The 17,902-nt window shown below is 48.1% G+C and overlaps 1 protein-coding gene across 1 annotated transcript in view; it reads right to left on the bottom strand.

Annotated features, from left to right (window-relative positions):
* The window catches only part of SNTA1 (syntrophin alpha 1), a 95,977-nt gene extending 78,318 nt beyond the window's left edge, over positions 1 to 17,659 (bottom strand). The window contains exon 1 of the mRNA XM_025202426.1: positions 17,454 to 17,659. Coding sequence (XP_025058211.1) covers positions 17,454 to 17,622 — 169 coding nt within the window. The 5' untranslated portion in view covers positions 17,623 to 17,659. The remainder of the gene's footprint in view (positions 1 to 17,453) is intronic.
* Between the last annotated feature and the right edge of the window lie 243 nt (positions 17,660 to 17,902).

The raw sequence follows: 17,902 nt of genomic DNA, 5'->3' as shown, positions 1-17,902 counted from the left end.
CTTTTGTAGTCTGTCTAAATCTAGTTGCAGCCTCTCTCTCTCCCTTCAAGTGTGTCCACCTCACCCCACATCTTAGTGTCATCAGCAAACTTGGACAGCGTGCTTTCCACCCCCTCGTCCAAGTCGCTGATGAAAATGTTAAACAGTGCGGGCCCAAGGACTGAGCCCTGGGGTACCTCACTGCTCACTTCTCACCGGGTTGTGTACAACCCATCCACCACTACTTTCTGGGTGCGCCCCATCAGCCAATTTTTTACCCATTCAACTGTGTAGGCATCAATGCCACAGTCACTTAATTTATTGACGAGGATGGGGTGAGAGACAGTGTCAAAGGCCTTCTTAAAGTCTAGAAAGACTATGTCCACAGTGACACCATCATCCAAGGATTTAGTTACTTGGTCATAAAAGGCAATCAGGTTGATCTGGCAGGACCTGCCTTTGATGAACCCATGCTGATTTCCCCTGAGTATGATCTCCCCTGCAGGCCCCCCACAGATGTGCTCCTTGATGATACTCTCCAAGATCTTCCCGAGCACCAAGGTGAGGCTTACAGGCCTATAGGTACTTGGGTCCTCCTTCCTCCCCTTCTTGAAAATTGGGACCACATTAGCCAGTTTCTAATCCCCTGGCACCTGGCCAGATGACAATAAATGCTCATACAGCTGGGCCAAGGGTTCCGTGATGACCCCTGCCAGCTCCCTCAACACCCTTGGGTGGAGGGCATCTGGACCTGCAGATTTAAAAATGTCCAGCCCTTCCAGAAGATCCCTAACTACATTTGTGCTGACTGAAGTTTTGACAGAGCTATCCCCAAGATCGTCCCTACCTCTGCTAGTTGGAATATCCCAGTCCCTGTTCAAGAAAACAGACGCAAAGAAACTTAAAAATATTAGCTTTCTTGTCTGGCATGGCCACAAGATTACCGTTTGTGTCTTGCAGGGGCCCTACATTGCCTGGTGCCCTCTTCTTGCTCCCAATGTACTTGAAAAAGACTTTTTGTTGTCCTTAATCCTGGATGCTATCCTGAGTTCCATCTCTATCTTGGCCTTCCTAATAGCCCTCCTACACTCACGGGCCGAGGAGGTGTACCACTCCTTGGTGATAGCTCCTCCCTTCCACTGGTTGTACGCCCCCCTTTTAGTCCTCAGGCATTGCTGAATGCCCTTGCTGAGCCAAGAGGGTTTCTGAGCACTCTTACCCCACTTGCTTCTCTCAGGGACTCTTATCCTTTGGCCCTGGAGGATTGCCCCCTAAAGGTACAACCATCCCCCGTGGACTCCCATCTCCTCTGCCTTCTGGGCCCTCAGTGCCTCCCCAACTAGTCTCCTAAGCTCATTGAAGTTGGCCCTTCTGAAGTCAAGGGCTTTAGCTTTGGTGTAAGCCCTTGACACCCTGCATTGGATAGTGAAATCCAGCAGGTGATGATCGCTATTGCCCAAGTGGTCAAGGTCCTGCAGTCCCCTCACCAGGTCACCCCCCATGGCCAGGACCAGGTCCAGCAAGGCGTTACCCCTAGTGGGGCTGTGCGCTTCCTGGATAAGGTGAAGGTCCTGTAATACAGCCAGAAACCTACACAAGCTGTCAGACCTGGCTGTCTGCTCCTCCCAGCAAATGTCTGGGTAGTTTAGTTCACCCATGACAATAACATAAGAAGTCAGCAGGACTGAATGAACTTCATCCGAGGGTGGTGAAGAGGCTGGCCAAAATCATCGCAAAACTCCTAGGGAAGCTCTTCCAAAACTTGTGGCGCTCTGGAGAGGTCCCTAAGGACTGGAAGAGGGCCAATGTTGTGCCCATCTTCAAGAAGGGGAGAAGGAAGGACCTGGGTAACTATAGGCCAGTTAGACTAACTTCTATCCCAGGGAAAATCCTGGAAAAATTCATTAAGTACTCTATGTGCAATAGGCTTGCAGAAGGTAGGATTCTGAACGACAGCTAGGATGGCTTCATTGCGGGTAGGTCTTGTCTTACCAAACTCATCTCCTTTTATGATCAGGTAACTCACCACCTGGATAAGTGAGAGGAGGTTGACATTGTATACCTTGACTTCCAAAAAGCTTTTGATCTGGTATCCCATGATGTTCTCATGAGAAAATTGGAGGATTGTGGGCTTTACTGCAAGACAGGTGGATAGGAAACTGGCTGTGGGGTAGGACCCACAGAGTTCTAATGAACAGATCTGTGTCATCTTGGTGAAAAGTGGCCTCAGGGGTTGGTGCTTGGTCCAGGACTATTCAACATCTTCATCAATGATTTGGATGTGGGGGTGAAGAGCTCACTGGCCAAATTCACAGAAGACACCAAGTTATGGGGAAGCATGGTCACGCCTGAAGATAGGCTGCAGATACAGATGGACTTAGACAGGTTGGCAAGTTGGGTGGATTAGAACCAGATGAAGTTCAACATCGAGAAGTGTAAGGTGCTGCACCTGGGGATGAACAATCCCCTGCACACCTACACACTTGGCAACACCAATCTGACCAGCACTACGAATGAAAGGGACCTGGGGGTAATAATAGGCCACAGTACAAACGTGAGCTGGCAGTACAATACCATAGCCTGCAGGGCTAATAATAACCTGGCATGCGTCAATCGATGCATCTCCAGCAAAATCAAGGAAGTGATTCTTCCACTCTACTTGGCATTGGTGAGACTGCAGCTAGAGTACTGCATCCAATTCTGGGTGCCACACTTTAACAAAGCTTGAGACAGTCCAGAGAAGGGCCATCCATATGATCAACGACTTACACGGCAAGCCATACAAGGAAAGGCTAAGGGACCTGGGACTCTTCAGCCTGACAAAGAGAAGGCTGACAGGAAACTTGGTAGCAGCTTACTGCTACAACAGGGGCACACATCAAGGGCTCGGTGAACAACTGTTCACCAGAGCACCCTTGGGGAAAACTAGAAGTAATGATCACAAACTCCTTAAAGACCATTTCAGGCTCAACATTAGAAAAAACTTCTACACCACTAGAGTGTCCAAACTGTAGAATAAGCTCCCTCCAGAGGTGGTGCAATCACCTACACTGGAAATCTTCAAGAGGAAACTAGACAGTCACCTTGCTGGGGTCACCTAACCCAAGCTGTCTTTACTGCTTGGTGCAGGGGCCTGGACCCAATGATCTTCCAAAGTCCCTTCCAACCCTACAATCTATGAATCCTGCTTCCTGCTATCTGTAATGTGGATGACAGTCCCCTCCTGGTACCCTATATAGGTCCCACCTTGGGTTCTAATCACAGTAAATGAGAGAATACAGATATAGGAAGTCTGACCCCTAAAAAGGGAATGCCAATTACCAATTAGCAAAAGTCCACACCAGTGTCCAGACACCAGTGAGGAGACACACCTAAAACTCTGGACCAGATGTGCTCCATTGGTCAGGTTCTTCCCTGAAGGTCAAGTTCTTCTCCCACAGGTTCTTCTCTGCACTTGATCCAGGAAGGACATACATCTATTTCAGACACAGCCAGAGTGACTCTTTAGCTTACACGGTAAGAGATTACGGGGGATTTTTAGGCTCAATGGTTGCAGGTTCAACCCCCGCATACAGTCATGTTAGCAACATCACAAGGACATGAGTAGTTTCTGTATTACTCAACAGACAAGACACCCACACAAACTGTTCCACATTGTTTGCTAGAATGGAAAGCGAGCAAACCACTCCCATCCTGAGATCTACCATGGCCAAACAAATATCTGACCCACTAGACCATCAGCTAGTAGTGGATGTGCCTCATACTGGAGGATAACTAAAACTGCTGCAAAAGCAGCAAGACACCAAACAGAGGAAACAACTAATACAAGTCTGTCAGAGTCCCTGAACCAGGTAGATATCATGGTGGATAAGAAACTGGCTTGGACACAACAAATCCTTGACTCATTCCTCGATGCACTCTAAGGCTCCAGAGTCTGCTTAATTGTCATTCATGTTCAGCTCTCTAATGCCTGAACCTGACCTAGAGAAAGGGAAGCAACACCAAACAAAGTTTTCTGCAAGGGTGCCAAAACACACCTGAGGGAGCACCGGAAATCTCAACTTATTTCTCTTCCCGTGTGGCTCCCAGTCACATTTCCTGCAGATTCTACAGGCCAATTATTCTGAATAAAGCACAGGTCAGAGCCAGATCTGAGCCAAGAAGCACAGGTCCAGATCTGAACTGCCCCAGAGCTCAGATCCAGGCTCTTCTATTGAGAAGAATCATTGAAACATCTGTGGCTACTGACAGCCATTCTCTTATTTAACTCCTCAGGCATTAAGGGCAACCTGCTTCCACTCAAATATCACAACCCTACACAGTGAGTGACAGTACTCTTACAGCAGCAGCTCTGCATGGGACTGGATTTTGATTCTGTTTTACCTTTCAGCACCAACTAGTTTGAATCAGGTGGTTAAATAAGCCTGCCTAACCCCTGCCCTTCTGCTCTGCACAGAGCACGCACAGGAACCTGAGACTTCGTGGCTACAGCCAACCCTTCTGCATTCAACGCATGGAGGCTGAGCACATTTTCTGGCAAAGCCAACAATTCAGCAGGTTTGCTTTCCTCTCCCTCTTGAGAGATTAACCCAGCACTCTTAGCTCTCCTGCTTTCAGACAAACAGCGCCTTTCAGAAGGCTGCAGGCTCCCATCTGCTAGGCCATGCCTGAGAAGGCTCAGCGAACTGAAAGCACTTGCATGATATTAACATCACTGTTACTTTTCTTTCAGCTTTGGAACAAACACAGGGCACAGCTGTAAAATCAGGAAGCTCCTCTCTTCAACACACTTCAGCCTACACAGTTCAGCAGAGCTCTCAACAGCTATTTGAGCCAGCCTGGTTCACTGCCCCAGCTTCAAGTGTCCTTGCCCTGCACAGGTTGTTGGCCTGTTGCAGTTATAAAAGGGGATTACTTTACATCCCTAGTTTCCGTAGTGGATATGAAGAACAGGTGGTATGGACAAACAGTTGCGACACTGCTAGTGACACCAAAGATATAATTTCATCTTTGGAGGCACAGAAAGAAACTGCTTGGCCTAGAACTGTCTCACACTGCAATCATTGTATCCTCACTTGTGATGGTCTGGCTGCTGTGTGACGAGCTTTTTTCTACTCACCATGGGCAGAATACCACACTCCAGAAATATGACGACTTTTGCCCCTTGTTAGAATCACTAGAAGGAAGCGAATAATGCGCTGCTCATGAAGTGCTTGGATATCCTGGGATGGAATACTCTGCAGGGACACTAAGTGCTTTTGTCAGAGGCCCACTCATGCACAAAAGATCCAACCACTTGCCGGCATCAAGAAAATTATGCTATCTGAAAATCTGGCCGACTGGGCAGAAGGAAAATGATTCCCAAACTAAACCTAAAGCTACTGACTGGATTCCTCCACTCCATGGCTAGGGACAGACATTCAAAAAGCCTGAGTCTGAATTGATTCAATCTTTGCAGGTTAATCTAACCTGGCTAGGCTGACCCAATTTGTAACCACACACACATCCCCTCTGGACTGAGGAAATTCAGGCACATGCCTGCAGTGGCTCAGGCTAGAAGTTGGGAGGCACTAGAGCAGCCCTCCCTTCCCTTATACAATGCTAAGCTGAGGGGGACATGGCCAGGCCCCAGCAGGATGCTCTGATTAGGGAGGGGTTCCCCCCACCTTGTTGATAACACTTATCTAGAGATGCACCAATACATCGGTCCAATATTGGATTGGTACCAATATAAAGAAAATTGGCTGTATCAAAAATCGGCCTGAAGTGGCTGATAATTTGGCCAATAAGTTCCCGTGCATGCCTCCCACACACTGGGAAGAGCCCGGACTGTGCCAGGCGGGTAACGGCGGCACTGGAAGCGGGGCTATGGCAAAATTTGGGGTGGCGGCAACCCCCTCCATAGACCCCCTCCCAGTGCCACCACCACCCACCCCGACCCCAGCCCCAGCCGAGGAGAACCCAGCACAGCCCCAACTCCAGCCTACATCTGCAGCCCGCCTACCCCACCCCATCCCATGCAGATCCGGTGGCACACATCCCACCCCTATTCCCTCCCAGGATGCACGCAGCAGCAGGAGCCACGCCCCCCTCCGACAAGCTGCAGCTCCATCCCACACCCCGCCCCACCCCAGCTGGGCAGCTCTCCCTCACTGCAGGGGGCATTGATCTGTCCCCCCACCTCCCCTCCCTCCACCACAACAGACTTACCAGCTGCTGTATCAGAAATCGGATTGGTATCAGCCAATATGCCTCCTTAAATATCAACTATTGGTATCAGCCCCCAAAATCCCTATCAGTGCACCCCTACATTTATCAGATCTGTTATCAGCACTTAGCACCCCATCAGAAAAAAAGCCTCTTTCATTAATTCAAGCTCTGCCTAAACAGCTTTTTCCAAGGAAGGAATGGAGGGACATTACCAGATGACCTGTTGATTAGTTCCAAAAAGCCCTAAGCGGACACTGTCCTGTCTGCCGTTAGTCTGTCTGCCTTACACAGACACCTCTCAGCATTAGCTAGCATACCACATGATGGCAACAGTCCGTGTTGTGGGAGAGAGGAAGGAGGGGGGATCCCTGCTTGTGTAACAAGTGGTGAGGGTGGGGATGGGACAGAGGGAAGCCAGGCAGAAGCTACTGTGCCTACAAGTTTCTGCCAGAGCTCCAGCGAGGGAGCAGAGGGGGAGGGGTCAGCCCAGCTCTCTAAAGCAGACAGCCCAGCACAGCCCAGCCCAGCCAGCATGCTGTGATGGAGGGAGACTCTGGGTTTAACTTAAACCAGGAAGGGTCTGGGACAGACATTGCATAAACCGATTTGACCCACATCAGCTAAGTCTGGTACTACATTCAACCAGGTTTATCTCAAACCAGTTTCAGCCATTTTCAGACTGGTTTATATGCGCTGAATGTCTGTTCTGTTACAGGTTTAAATCAGTTTCTGATCACTTAAACCAGTTTGTGTGTAATGTCTGTCCCTAGCCCATAGCTTCACAGTACTTCCCTGGAAGGAAACTAAAAACCACAAGCTTCAACCTACTACTTTCTTTCATGTGTTTAGGGAGGGGATCTTCTGGAAAAAGAATTCAGTTTTGACTATAATCTAAGACACTTGCTTTCTGCCTGCTACCCAGGGACTTATCACTAACCAGTTCATTAAGAAGACTGCACCTTCCTTAATCACCTCCCCACCCTTTTTAGGGCTGTGTAATATTTAGGACTTGATTTAGAAAGAATAACTGAAAACAAAACAAAGCATGTCTTTGTTTAACATTCCATTGGTAGCTGTACAATCTCAAACCGCAATCTCATCTGATCACATCAGCTATGCAGGGATGTGCCTTGACAGAATGTGGGTAGGAGATGATCTGGAGTGTAGCAGGTGGAGAAAGGCATGTGATGCTATTGGGTTTAAAAGCAATGAAACTGCTGTCCCAGCAATTCTCATTCCTGACCCTCTCCTCCATGCCACCTTCTCTAACACAACACTTTAACTGTTCAGGGAGAGGCAGATCTGAATAAAGGCCAAATATTGCACCTGCCCCAAAATCTCAGACTTATAACAAGGTTATTTAGTGGCTCAAAGTGCTGGAGCTGTCACACCAGGCTTTGATATCTCATTAATGTGAACACACACAGAAATGAATGTACATTGAACTTAGAAACCTCATCTCCTCCCAGTTCACTCCAGAAATCTGAACTGGATCTTCCTTGATGAACTGAACAGGGAAGAATCATTGAAGCTACCTACCTCCAGCCCAATTACACTTCAAAGGCACACTGCACCAAGGGAAGCCAATTCTTTCTACTGCTTAGACAGAGAGGTGGCAAACTAATCAAATAAAGATGTAAAGGCCCCTGAATGTGGGAGCATAACCATTACAGCTTCTCTTTGAAATTTACCTGCTGGAAATTTTAATTTATTCAGGAAGTCTAGTGGGGCACATCTGATCTTAGTGAACTCCAGCAAAACCTTCTCTGCAGGTGCCTCATGGGATTGGGACCCTGTGCTGATTTCTGCTCATTTTTGGTGCTGTCCTCTTATCAGTAAGCTGTTTAAGTCTGGGAGGAGTCCCCTGTGATTTCTGTTTCTGTAGAGAGAAAGCAACATAGCCCTGCTCCATCCAGAACCTTTAAAAGAAAAGGGAAAGAAATCCACGCCAAAGTAAAGAAAGAGAAATAATAGAGAGAGAATGGCTCATCCCCAGCGGCTTGAGGAAGGAATGTCATAGGCTCTGAGAGAAAGAGGTTCTTGTGTTTCTCTGTGGTTAAAAAAAAAAAAAAAATCAACTTCTAAGACCTGTGCAGAGCAGCACATTCCATGGAATGATGTGTGGTTCTGTGGGTTCCAGAGAGGGGACAGCCCAAGCAACAGAAAGGGCTGAGCAAAGCTAAAAGGGGTTGAATAAAACAATTGGGCAGTGGGGGTGGGATGGAGAGAAATGAGTAGGAGGCAAATCCAAGGAACACAGAAGGCATTTGGAACAGAAAAGGGTAACGCTCCCCTGGAGCACTCCTTGTAACTCAGCACCCGTTTAGGCTCCCTACTTAGCAGTTTCCAGCCCAAAGACCTCATATTCTCCCTTTTCATCTATTCAAGGAAGATCCAGCTAAAAAAGTGTATTTAGATGTGCATGGAAAAAGGCCCTGTTCCTATTCTGTGCTGTCGTGTGGGGCTGATGGGACACAGATGGAAACAGTATAGTTAGTTTATTGTTTCACAGACTGAGAACCTGAAAACAAGAGAGTCCTTTCCTCCCACACACCCTTAGCAGGTTTTATAGAATCTCCACACAGCTTCTGGTCCACTAGATCTCCTCCCCTTCATTAATCGCTGTGGTATTTCACTTGCTAAATGCCTCTGTCCCATCAAACCCTTGCTATACTTAAGATATATTGATGACATCTTCATCATTTGGACTGAAAACCTACAATCTCTGATTGAGTTCCATCAGAAATTCAACAATCACCATCCCTCCATCCGACTTTCTTTAGAATACTCCAGCACCAACATCTCCTTTTTAGACACAATGATCAGTATCCAGAAGGGTAAACTACAGACCACAGTATACAAAAAACCCACAGACCAACATACATATCTGCACAGAACCAGCAATCACCCTAAACACACCAAAAAGCTGTGATATACAGCCAAGCCCTCAGATACCACCGCATTTGTACTGAAGAGAACACCCGGGATTGCCACCTCACCAATCTTAACAAGGCTTTCACCCAGCAAGGACACTCGTCCAGAGAGGTAGATCGCACATTTGAAAGAGCCACCCGGATACCACGTGAAGAACTGCTGCAGTACAGAAGAAAAACACCCACAAATCGCACACCTCTGGTTACGACATATCACCCCTCCCTTGAACCTGTACAGAAAATCCTCAAAAAATTGCAACCCATACTAGGCAGAGACCCTATTCTTAAAACGATCTTCCCAGAGCCACCCATCCTAGCCTTCAAACAAGCACCGAACCTTGCCAACCTCATCACCAGAAGCAAACTTCCTCAAGCCCAGAACACACCAAAAGGATCCAGACCGTGCCAGGACAAGAAATGCAAAACCTGCCAAAACATCTCCACCACCCCCGCAATTACTGCACCCCACAACAGAGCCATCAGCATCCCTGGATCTTACAGCTGCACCTCCAGAAATGTAATATACCTCATCCAATGCACCAAATGCCCTGATGGAAAATACGTAGGAGAGACCAAACAACAACTGCGCACCAGAATGAACACACACCGGAAATCTATCAAAGACAGAAATACCCAATTACCGGTGGGGGCACATTTCTCACAGGAGGGCCACTCTCTCTCCAATCTCTCAGTCCTGATCCTCAAGGAAAACTTACACAACACTTCCCAGAGACGAGCCTATAAGCTCCATTTCATCAACCTCCTGGATACTAGAGATCATGGACTAAACATAGATGTTGGATTTTTGATATATTATAATTTGCCTGGCAACTGACTCCCCAGCCCAGCCCAGCCCAGCCCAGCCCAGCCCCTGGCTTCTTTACTTTTCATTCCATCCAGGAAGACCACACACCAACTGCCGAAACTTCTTTAGCCTGACGAAGGGTTTTTGAACTCGAAAGCTTGCTTATGAACTATTCTCCAACTATTTGGGTTGGTCTAATAAAAGATATCAAATTCACCCAAGGAACTTTGTCTGCCTCTGTCCCATCTATTCACTTAATAGGAACCACTTCTCACTTATGCCATTTATTCATTGTTGTAAGAACACATAACAAGGAGGCAGCACTCCTGGATTTTGTTTCTAGCTCTGCCAGTGAGTGACCTTGGGCAAGTCACTTCATTTCTTGTGCCTCCAAAGGGATACAGCAAAAATAGAATAGGTAGGCACAAGGAAGCATGAGGAATGGGATGAGAGGTCTAGAAAGACTGATGTGAGAGGATTTAATTAAATAGCTCTTACTTCTTATGGGAAAAAGAATGATAGGGAGATACAAAATAATGCCTGGTATAGTGAATACATATCTCAGGGGTTTCCATTAGCTTTTTGTTATATTACAAGAATAAGGACTAAGAGGCGCACAGTATTAAAAGGGAATAGTCTCTTTATGCTACACTTAATTAGCCAAATGGAACTCTGTGCCACAAGCTCTAGTTCAGGTGAACAGTTTAGCAGGATTCTGGAAAGCACTGGATGTGTACATGAATGATAAGAGAATTCACAGCTACACCTGTGGGGATTACAAACAAATCAGGGATCTCAGATTCATGGCTCAAGATGGAAAACAACTGGGCACCTGGAGTCAAAAAAGAAATTTCCTCTACAGTTTGTCAGTGTCAGGTTATCTTTTACAGGGGCACACTCACTGGATGACATAACACCATCCTCTGAAGAGTGGATACTCGCCACTGCCAGGATCAAGATACCAGGCTAGATAGAAAGTACTGTAGAACTTAAGTGCAGTAGAATTGTTGTTGTAGGCCAGTGGAGTACAATCTTCTTGGCCGACGGGCCAGATGGGCAGTCCCCAATCCCTCCGTAGGTAGGATCCGGCAAGGCCCCATCCAGCTGCCGGAGGGGAAGAGGAGCAGCCCAGCTCCAATCTAGCTGCATAGTGAAAGTGGGCTTGGGCCAGCCCCAACCTGGACCTGCAAGGGGGAAGGGGCCACAACCTGGTCCCAATCTGGTTGTGGCTGAGCTCTGCCCTGCCCCACAAGCCTTGGGATTTTGGCAGTGGAAAGGGGTGCTAATAGTCACTGCTCCCCTGCCACCAAATTTCCCAACCCATGGGATGCTCTGCAGGTCTTATTCCAAGGCTCCACAGGCCTCATTTGACCACAGGCTGGAGGTTGAGCACCCCACTGTACATCGTGTTGCTCCCAGCTTGTCCCTACTTCTGGACACATTGCAGGGTGATGAATTGGTGTAGGAGCATGACCAAGCACTGCTGCCAGCTAAGGCAGTTATCCTTGGGCAAGTGGCAAAAAAAACTGTATTTCTGGGGCATTCTCTGCATCCCAGAGATTCATCATATCCCGACCTGAGCTTTTCATCAAGCGTGCAACCACAGACACAGTCTCTAACTGCCATGGTGCTCCCAGAGGGGCCCAAGCCCCATCAGGAGAAAGATTACTCATAAAGGCATTTAAGAACTAAGCCAGAGAGTTCTCTCAGGATGTGCACAAGGAAAGGACACCCCAGGACACCCCTATTTGCCTCTGTCTGCAGGGAAGCTGGGAGCACCCCTTCTGCAGCACCATGCCCTGTCCCCATGGAAGGCTTTCCAAGTCTCCACATGAGTGGCAGGAGATGCACAATGATCATTCTCTCCTCTGGAAACTGGAGAGGAACCTTTACAGAAGGTTACTTTTCCTATGGCTCTGTCTGTCTGTGGAACCTGGCTCTACAGAGAGGCAACTCCTTCAACAGCATGCCCAAGCCTCCAGTGAATACCTGGGGAGCCACAAGGTCTCAGGTCCCAGGCATCTACTGGTTCATCCTTTGAAGGAACTTTCCTCCACTGAAGTATTTCTGGTTGGTAAAAGGCTTAGACCTTCTGGATTAGCCATTCCTCTACAGCTTAAATGGAATACTGTCTCCAGATCAAGCAGACAAATGACAAGGTCACAAAAGCCACTATCTCTGCTTGTCCTCTCCACACCTGGACCCAGCAGAGACCAGAGACTGAGCTACCAGTAGGGCTTGCAGAGCCAATGTGGCCACAGTGCACTTTTATTCTGTCAGAGGTCTCTGATGCATGCTTGCAGGATGGTATGACACTGCTGCTACACATGCCATGCTGGGGTTGGGTATAGATAGAGGCTTCTTCTGCCTGACAGGATGTCACACTCAAGGACTTAGCTGCAATTTTTAGCATTTATACCAGAAGTGCATTGATAGAGATTTTTGGGGCTGATACCGATGGCCAATTTTTAAGGAGGCATATCAGCTGATACCAATCCGATATCCGATATGCAGCCCGGCAGCTTGAAGAGCAGCGTCCAGCTGATAAGTCTGTTGTGGCAGAAGGAGAGAGAGAAGGGAAGGGGCATGGGGGGGGGGCAGATCAAGTCCCTGGTGGTAAGGGCGGGAGTGAGGCTGGGACAGGGGCCAGGGCAGGCGCTGCACAGCCGGAACAGGGCAGGTTGTGGGATGGAGCCGCAGGTCATCCGGGGGACACGGGGGCGGCTCTCACCACTGCATGCACCTCGAGAGGGCACGGGGGGCAGGTGCCCCCAGATCTGCACGGGGCAGGGCTTGCTGCCACTGCAGGCTGGGGCCAGGGCAGTGCCGGGCTCTTCCTGGCAGGGGTTGGGGCTGGGCTGCACTCAGGGTGGGTGGCGGCAGCGCTGAGAGGGCAGCACCTGCTGGGCAGCACATGCTCCAACCCAGCCCCACTCCCTCCCTCACTGTGGGGGCCTTGATATGCCCCTACTCGCACCCCTTCCCTCCCCCCTCCCCTTCCACCACAACAGACTTACCAGCTGAATGCAGCTCTCCAAGCTGCCAGGCTGTGCTCCTCACCACCTACATGCTGCGCTGCAGCTGGACACATGCACACGGCATTTATCGGGCAAATTATCGTGCTGCATTAGACAAATAAGCCAATTGCCAATACAATCGATTATCTTTATATCAGTGCTAATCCAATATTGGACCAGTGTATTGATGCACCTCTAATTTATACCCAGGTTGGATTCTATTTCCACCTGTGGCAGAATGAGACTGCCCAAGTATGCACATGCCTGTCAAAAGTTCTGGCCCCAGATTCTGCCCACAGTGGGCAGGATTTTGTCCAAAGGTTTTATCCAAATAAGGTTAAGTCAAAGTGCAGCACAGTCATCATAGACCGAGACCAGAGCCTAGGCTCCTGCCCTTCCAGGTCAGCAATTAATCTCAGGTTATGGACAAATGTACCTTGAAATGCTTTAAAAGTTCAGGGAAGCTAAACTCAGGAATGTGCAGCAGCTGTTACAGTCTGCTACCTCTGAATCAGCATGAAGCCATACGGGTGAACTAAACTGCCCCCATTTTGACCCCAAATAAAACAGGATTAAAGCTGGAGCCATCTTCCTACATTTGTATCACCACAGAATCAGGCTTATGCTTCAGGATGATGCAGAGGAGGGATGGAAAGAGCTCCAGGCAAAGCTTGGGCCCCACAACTTGTTGGTTACAGAAGTGATTCTCAACATTTTTTGTGCCAGGACCCATTTGTAAACATCAATAACCAGTCCCAACCCAGTGCCCCTCATTCCCAACCTGCTGCCTCCTGCCTCCAGACCCCAGACCCCCAGTGTGTGAGGCAGGGGGTGTGTGTATGGGATGAGGGGCCCCAAGCAGCCCCTTGCAGGCTGGAACTCCGATACCCTATAAGGGAAAAACCACAGTCTCCCATGTTTTTCATTTTTAAAGTTTCCTGATCCATTTTTAAAGTTTGTTCATGACCCTTTCAAATATTCTTGCAACACACTTTGGGTCACAACCCACGAGTTGAGAAACACTGGGTTAGAGCATTTTCTCTAAAACGGGAGATACAGGTTCAAATCCCCTCTCCATGAACAAGTCTTAGAACCCAGGTCTGCCACTCCCTGAGCAAATACCAAACTACCGGGCTAAAAGAAGAGAAGATGGCTACCACCACCTCCAACACATTTTCTGCAACTGAAGTTTTGGGACTTACCCAACATCATGCACACACGCAGGTGAGTCTATTCCATCCAGGAGCCTATGTGGCCATAGTACAGCCTTCTAGATACTCAGAAAGGAAAGAGAGACTGAGAGTAGCAACAAAGTGGAATGAGAAGCCAAAGTGTGTATAAATTGCAGTTAGGTGATTATGTAAGTGCCACTTCAGTGCATAAAGGTGAAAAAGGGGTTGTCCTAGTTCACTGCTCAATAATTCTGGTTTGCTCAGGAGGAGGCAGGGACTCACTCACTCCTTTACATGCAGGGCAGACCAATTACTGGAAAGCACAGACACCAAATACTAAATGATCTCAGCTCTTCCAGCCCACTGCCTAGAGAACTCATGTTTCCAACTGATACAGTATTATTGACCTATTCCAGCTCCCAGAGAATATACAAAATCCCTCATTTGTGTACCAGTCACACCACATTTGACACTAGTCTCTCTCCACCAAGTGTAGGGTTACACTTCCTGCTGCCCAGCATTTCAGTCCAGTGGCTCCAGGACTACCTCAAAAGCCATATTGGCCGATACCGATCCGATTGCCAATATGAGGGGGTGGGGGAAGGAAAGGGATGAAGCAGGGCAGATCGAAGCCACTGTGGTAAGGGAGGGAGTGGGGCTGGGGCCGGGCTGGGGCTGCATAGTCAGGGAAGGGCATGGGATGGAGCGGTGAGCAGCTCGTCCAGGGTGTGCAGGGAGGGAGACTGGCTCCTGCAGCTGCACGCACCTACAGAGGGGGCTACGAAGGAGGTTGCAGCCACCCCAGAATTCAGCGTAGCCCCTCGCAACCACCCTTCCCAGCACTGCCACTGCTCAGACAAGTCACTCATGGCTCCATCCCACACTCCACCCCAGCTGTGCAGCACCTAGCCCTGCCCCAGCCCCACTCCCTCCCTTACTGATGGGGCCTCTATCTGCTCGCCCCCCCACACCCCTTCCCTCACAACAGATATACCAGCTGGACCCAGGTGCTCTCCATGCTGCCAGGCTGTGCTCCTAGCTGCCTGCATGTTGCAGCTTGCTTTAAAACTAATATCACCTCAACATACCAGATTTTCATTCCCCAGTTTCCCTTCCCATGGGGGGCTTGGGGTTGTTTTTTAAACTTATGCTTTTTTCAGGTATCAAAGCCAATCTATTCATGTTGCTGTTAGTAAGAACCAGTGAACAGGTTGAATATTCAGGAGGAAAGTTGCTGTTTAAATGTCAAACATTAAGGCTATCACTTCCATTATTAAACTTTGCTTTTCAAGGGTTTTTCATTTGACATATTTATGCCATAAGCCCTAAAGACCCAAGGCTATAACCAGGGGTGGGGATGACACGAATTGGGGCAACTGCCCCGGACCCCACGATTTGGGGGGCCCCGCAGAGCCAGGCAGAACGGTGCTGATATCACCCCACACAGGCTGATTTGCCCCAGGCCCCGCACCCTGCTCGGGTTGTCTGGCTATAACCCACAAATTTGCCACATTATCTGAAGTGTCCCCTGTAGATTGTGGGTCAGATTCCATCCCCTGCAACACCTTTACACTGTTCCCTTGGTGTAGGGGCCTGTTCCTCCTGTCTTTGGCAACTGCTAGCATGGGGGCCTGCCAGTGTGGGATGGGGCAGGAGCAAGAGTGGCTAGCCTGCTCTGTACTCCAACTGTTCTGAGTCTATCCTGGTTTGTTTGTTTTTTAAAGTAGCAACAGATCTTAAAAGTCTATCTTTGGATGTGGACAAACTGCTTTAGGGGAGCTGCTGCTCGGGAAGGTGGATCCACTGTTTTGATGGCATGTATGCATGATTGTGTAATGATGCAAGTTAGATAAACTGACTTACTCCGATCCTGAACAAAACAGGGTTCAGGCTGTAGTAGTCTTGCTATATTTGTATCGGTACAGATGCATTGGCTGTATCATATCAGCTTGCATCACTAACCACATAATTGGTACAAATGTCTGTGCCCTTTCAAGCAGTGCTTGGAATAGGGAGCTGACAGGCACACACAGGGCACTTTGTTTTCACTTGTGAATTGGTTCAAATCTCACCAGGTCACACACAAAAATGAGTCTAATGGTCTCAGAAAGTCTTGACAGTGCTCACTCTGACTGCAACTCCCTCTGTGACCTTGGGATAGTTATTCTCTTCTCCACTTCAGTTCATCTCAGAGTAAAAGGGGAATAACCTTCTGACCCTACCTCTCAGTGCTCTTGGGAGGGCCTGTTATTTCATGTCTGTGAAACACTTGAAGACAAAAATTGATATCATCATTTCCAGATGTTTATCTCAAGCAAAAAAATCCCAGGGGCTATGGCAGGTCAGGCCTGGGTAGTGGCGGTGTGCCAAAGCTAGAAGAGTAGGGGAACTACTGGTGTGGATTGCACTGGAGACAACAGTAAAACCAAAAGGCAGCCAGCACTGCAACGTCAGCAGATTAAGGTGATAAAATCAGCATGGTAAAATCAGATCAGGAAGATAAATATCCCAAGACTTGAGGTGAACAAGGTGACGGAGTTAGACCTGGAATACTGCAGTTGACACAAAATGCAACCCTAAGCAGCTTGCAATTCCACTAGTATCTGCAAGAAAGAGGACAAAGCTGTAACTAAGGATTTTACTGATGATGGATAAACAGAATAAGCAATTCTCTCTATCTGTTTGGGGAGAAGTCAGCAGTTAGTTCCACTCTCAGGATAACTTGTATATGATCCTTTTTAATTAAAAACAGTATGTAAATATAAATAGATTAGGTCCTCAGGCTCCAGACAAAATACCCAAGAGATGTTGAAAAGACTAGATACCCTGGCTACTTCCATACTGTAGCACATTTGGCATGTAAAATCCCTTACTGTTCAGGCTGCATCTCACTAGCCTACCCCAGCAGGATGCCTCAGCACAGGGCCCTGTGGCTTTGGCAGGGACATCAAAACCCCTGGTGTGTTCTGGATGGCAAGGTAGCTGTGTGGGGCTTCCTTTCTATCAAGCATCTCAGAGTGGATGCTTTGTTTGTCACTGCCAACCACTTAACCATTCTACCTTTGCAACTGATCTTGCAAGGACCAAATGAGACCTACATGCCCTGCAGTTTGGACAATACTGTTCCTTGCCAACATAAGCTTGGGGGGGGGCTACGCATATACCTGTCTTTTGTGCAGAAATACAAGTTAATAGAAAATGCCCTTTGGTTATAGTGGCAAACTTACTGCATGTCCAACAACACCTGAGGATAGGAGACAAGGATCTACAGAAAAAACATACATGTTCTCATTGAAGCATTTGTCACACGGAGACACAAATCTGCTCTTGTGCTTACCCTCAAGGATAACCTCCTTGCCAGTCTTTTTCAGTGCTTGCACAGCCTCATCATGCGTAGCCTCAGAAAGATCGGTCCCATTGACAGAGAGGATAGCATCTCCCACATACAGCGCCTCAGTCTGATCTGCAGCCAGCCCCTTAAAAATCTTGGAAATCAAAATGGGCATTTTATTCTCACGTCCACCTTAAAGCAAAGAGAAAAGAAAGAAAGCAATTACAGGTCACTTTACTTATAAATCTGCATGCAGTGGTGTGACAAATTCTACTCTAATACCAACCTGGCTAGATAAATCTGGGCCTCTGTACAGAAAGGTGGCCACACTGTGGTTTGCAAGCCACGTACAGCTGTCAGGTAGTTTAAATGCAACTCACAAAGAAGGTTGTGTGACAATTAATTGTTACCTGAGGTGATGTACCAGGCACCTGATAACTGACTCTAAGACTGAA

The sequence above is a fragment of the Alligator sinensis genome, unplaced genomic scaffold, assembly GCF_000455745.1.
Source record: "Alligator sinensis unplaced genomic scaffold, ASM45574v1 scaffold368_1, whole genome shotgun sequence".
NCBI lineage: Eukaryota > Metazoa > Chordata > Crocodylia > Alligatoridae > Alligator > Alligator sinensis.
This window is presented reverse-complemented; position numbering and strand designations above follow the sequence as displayed.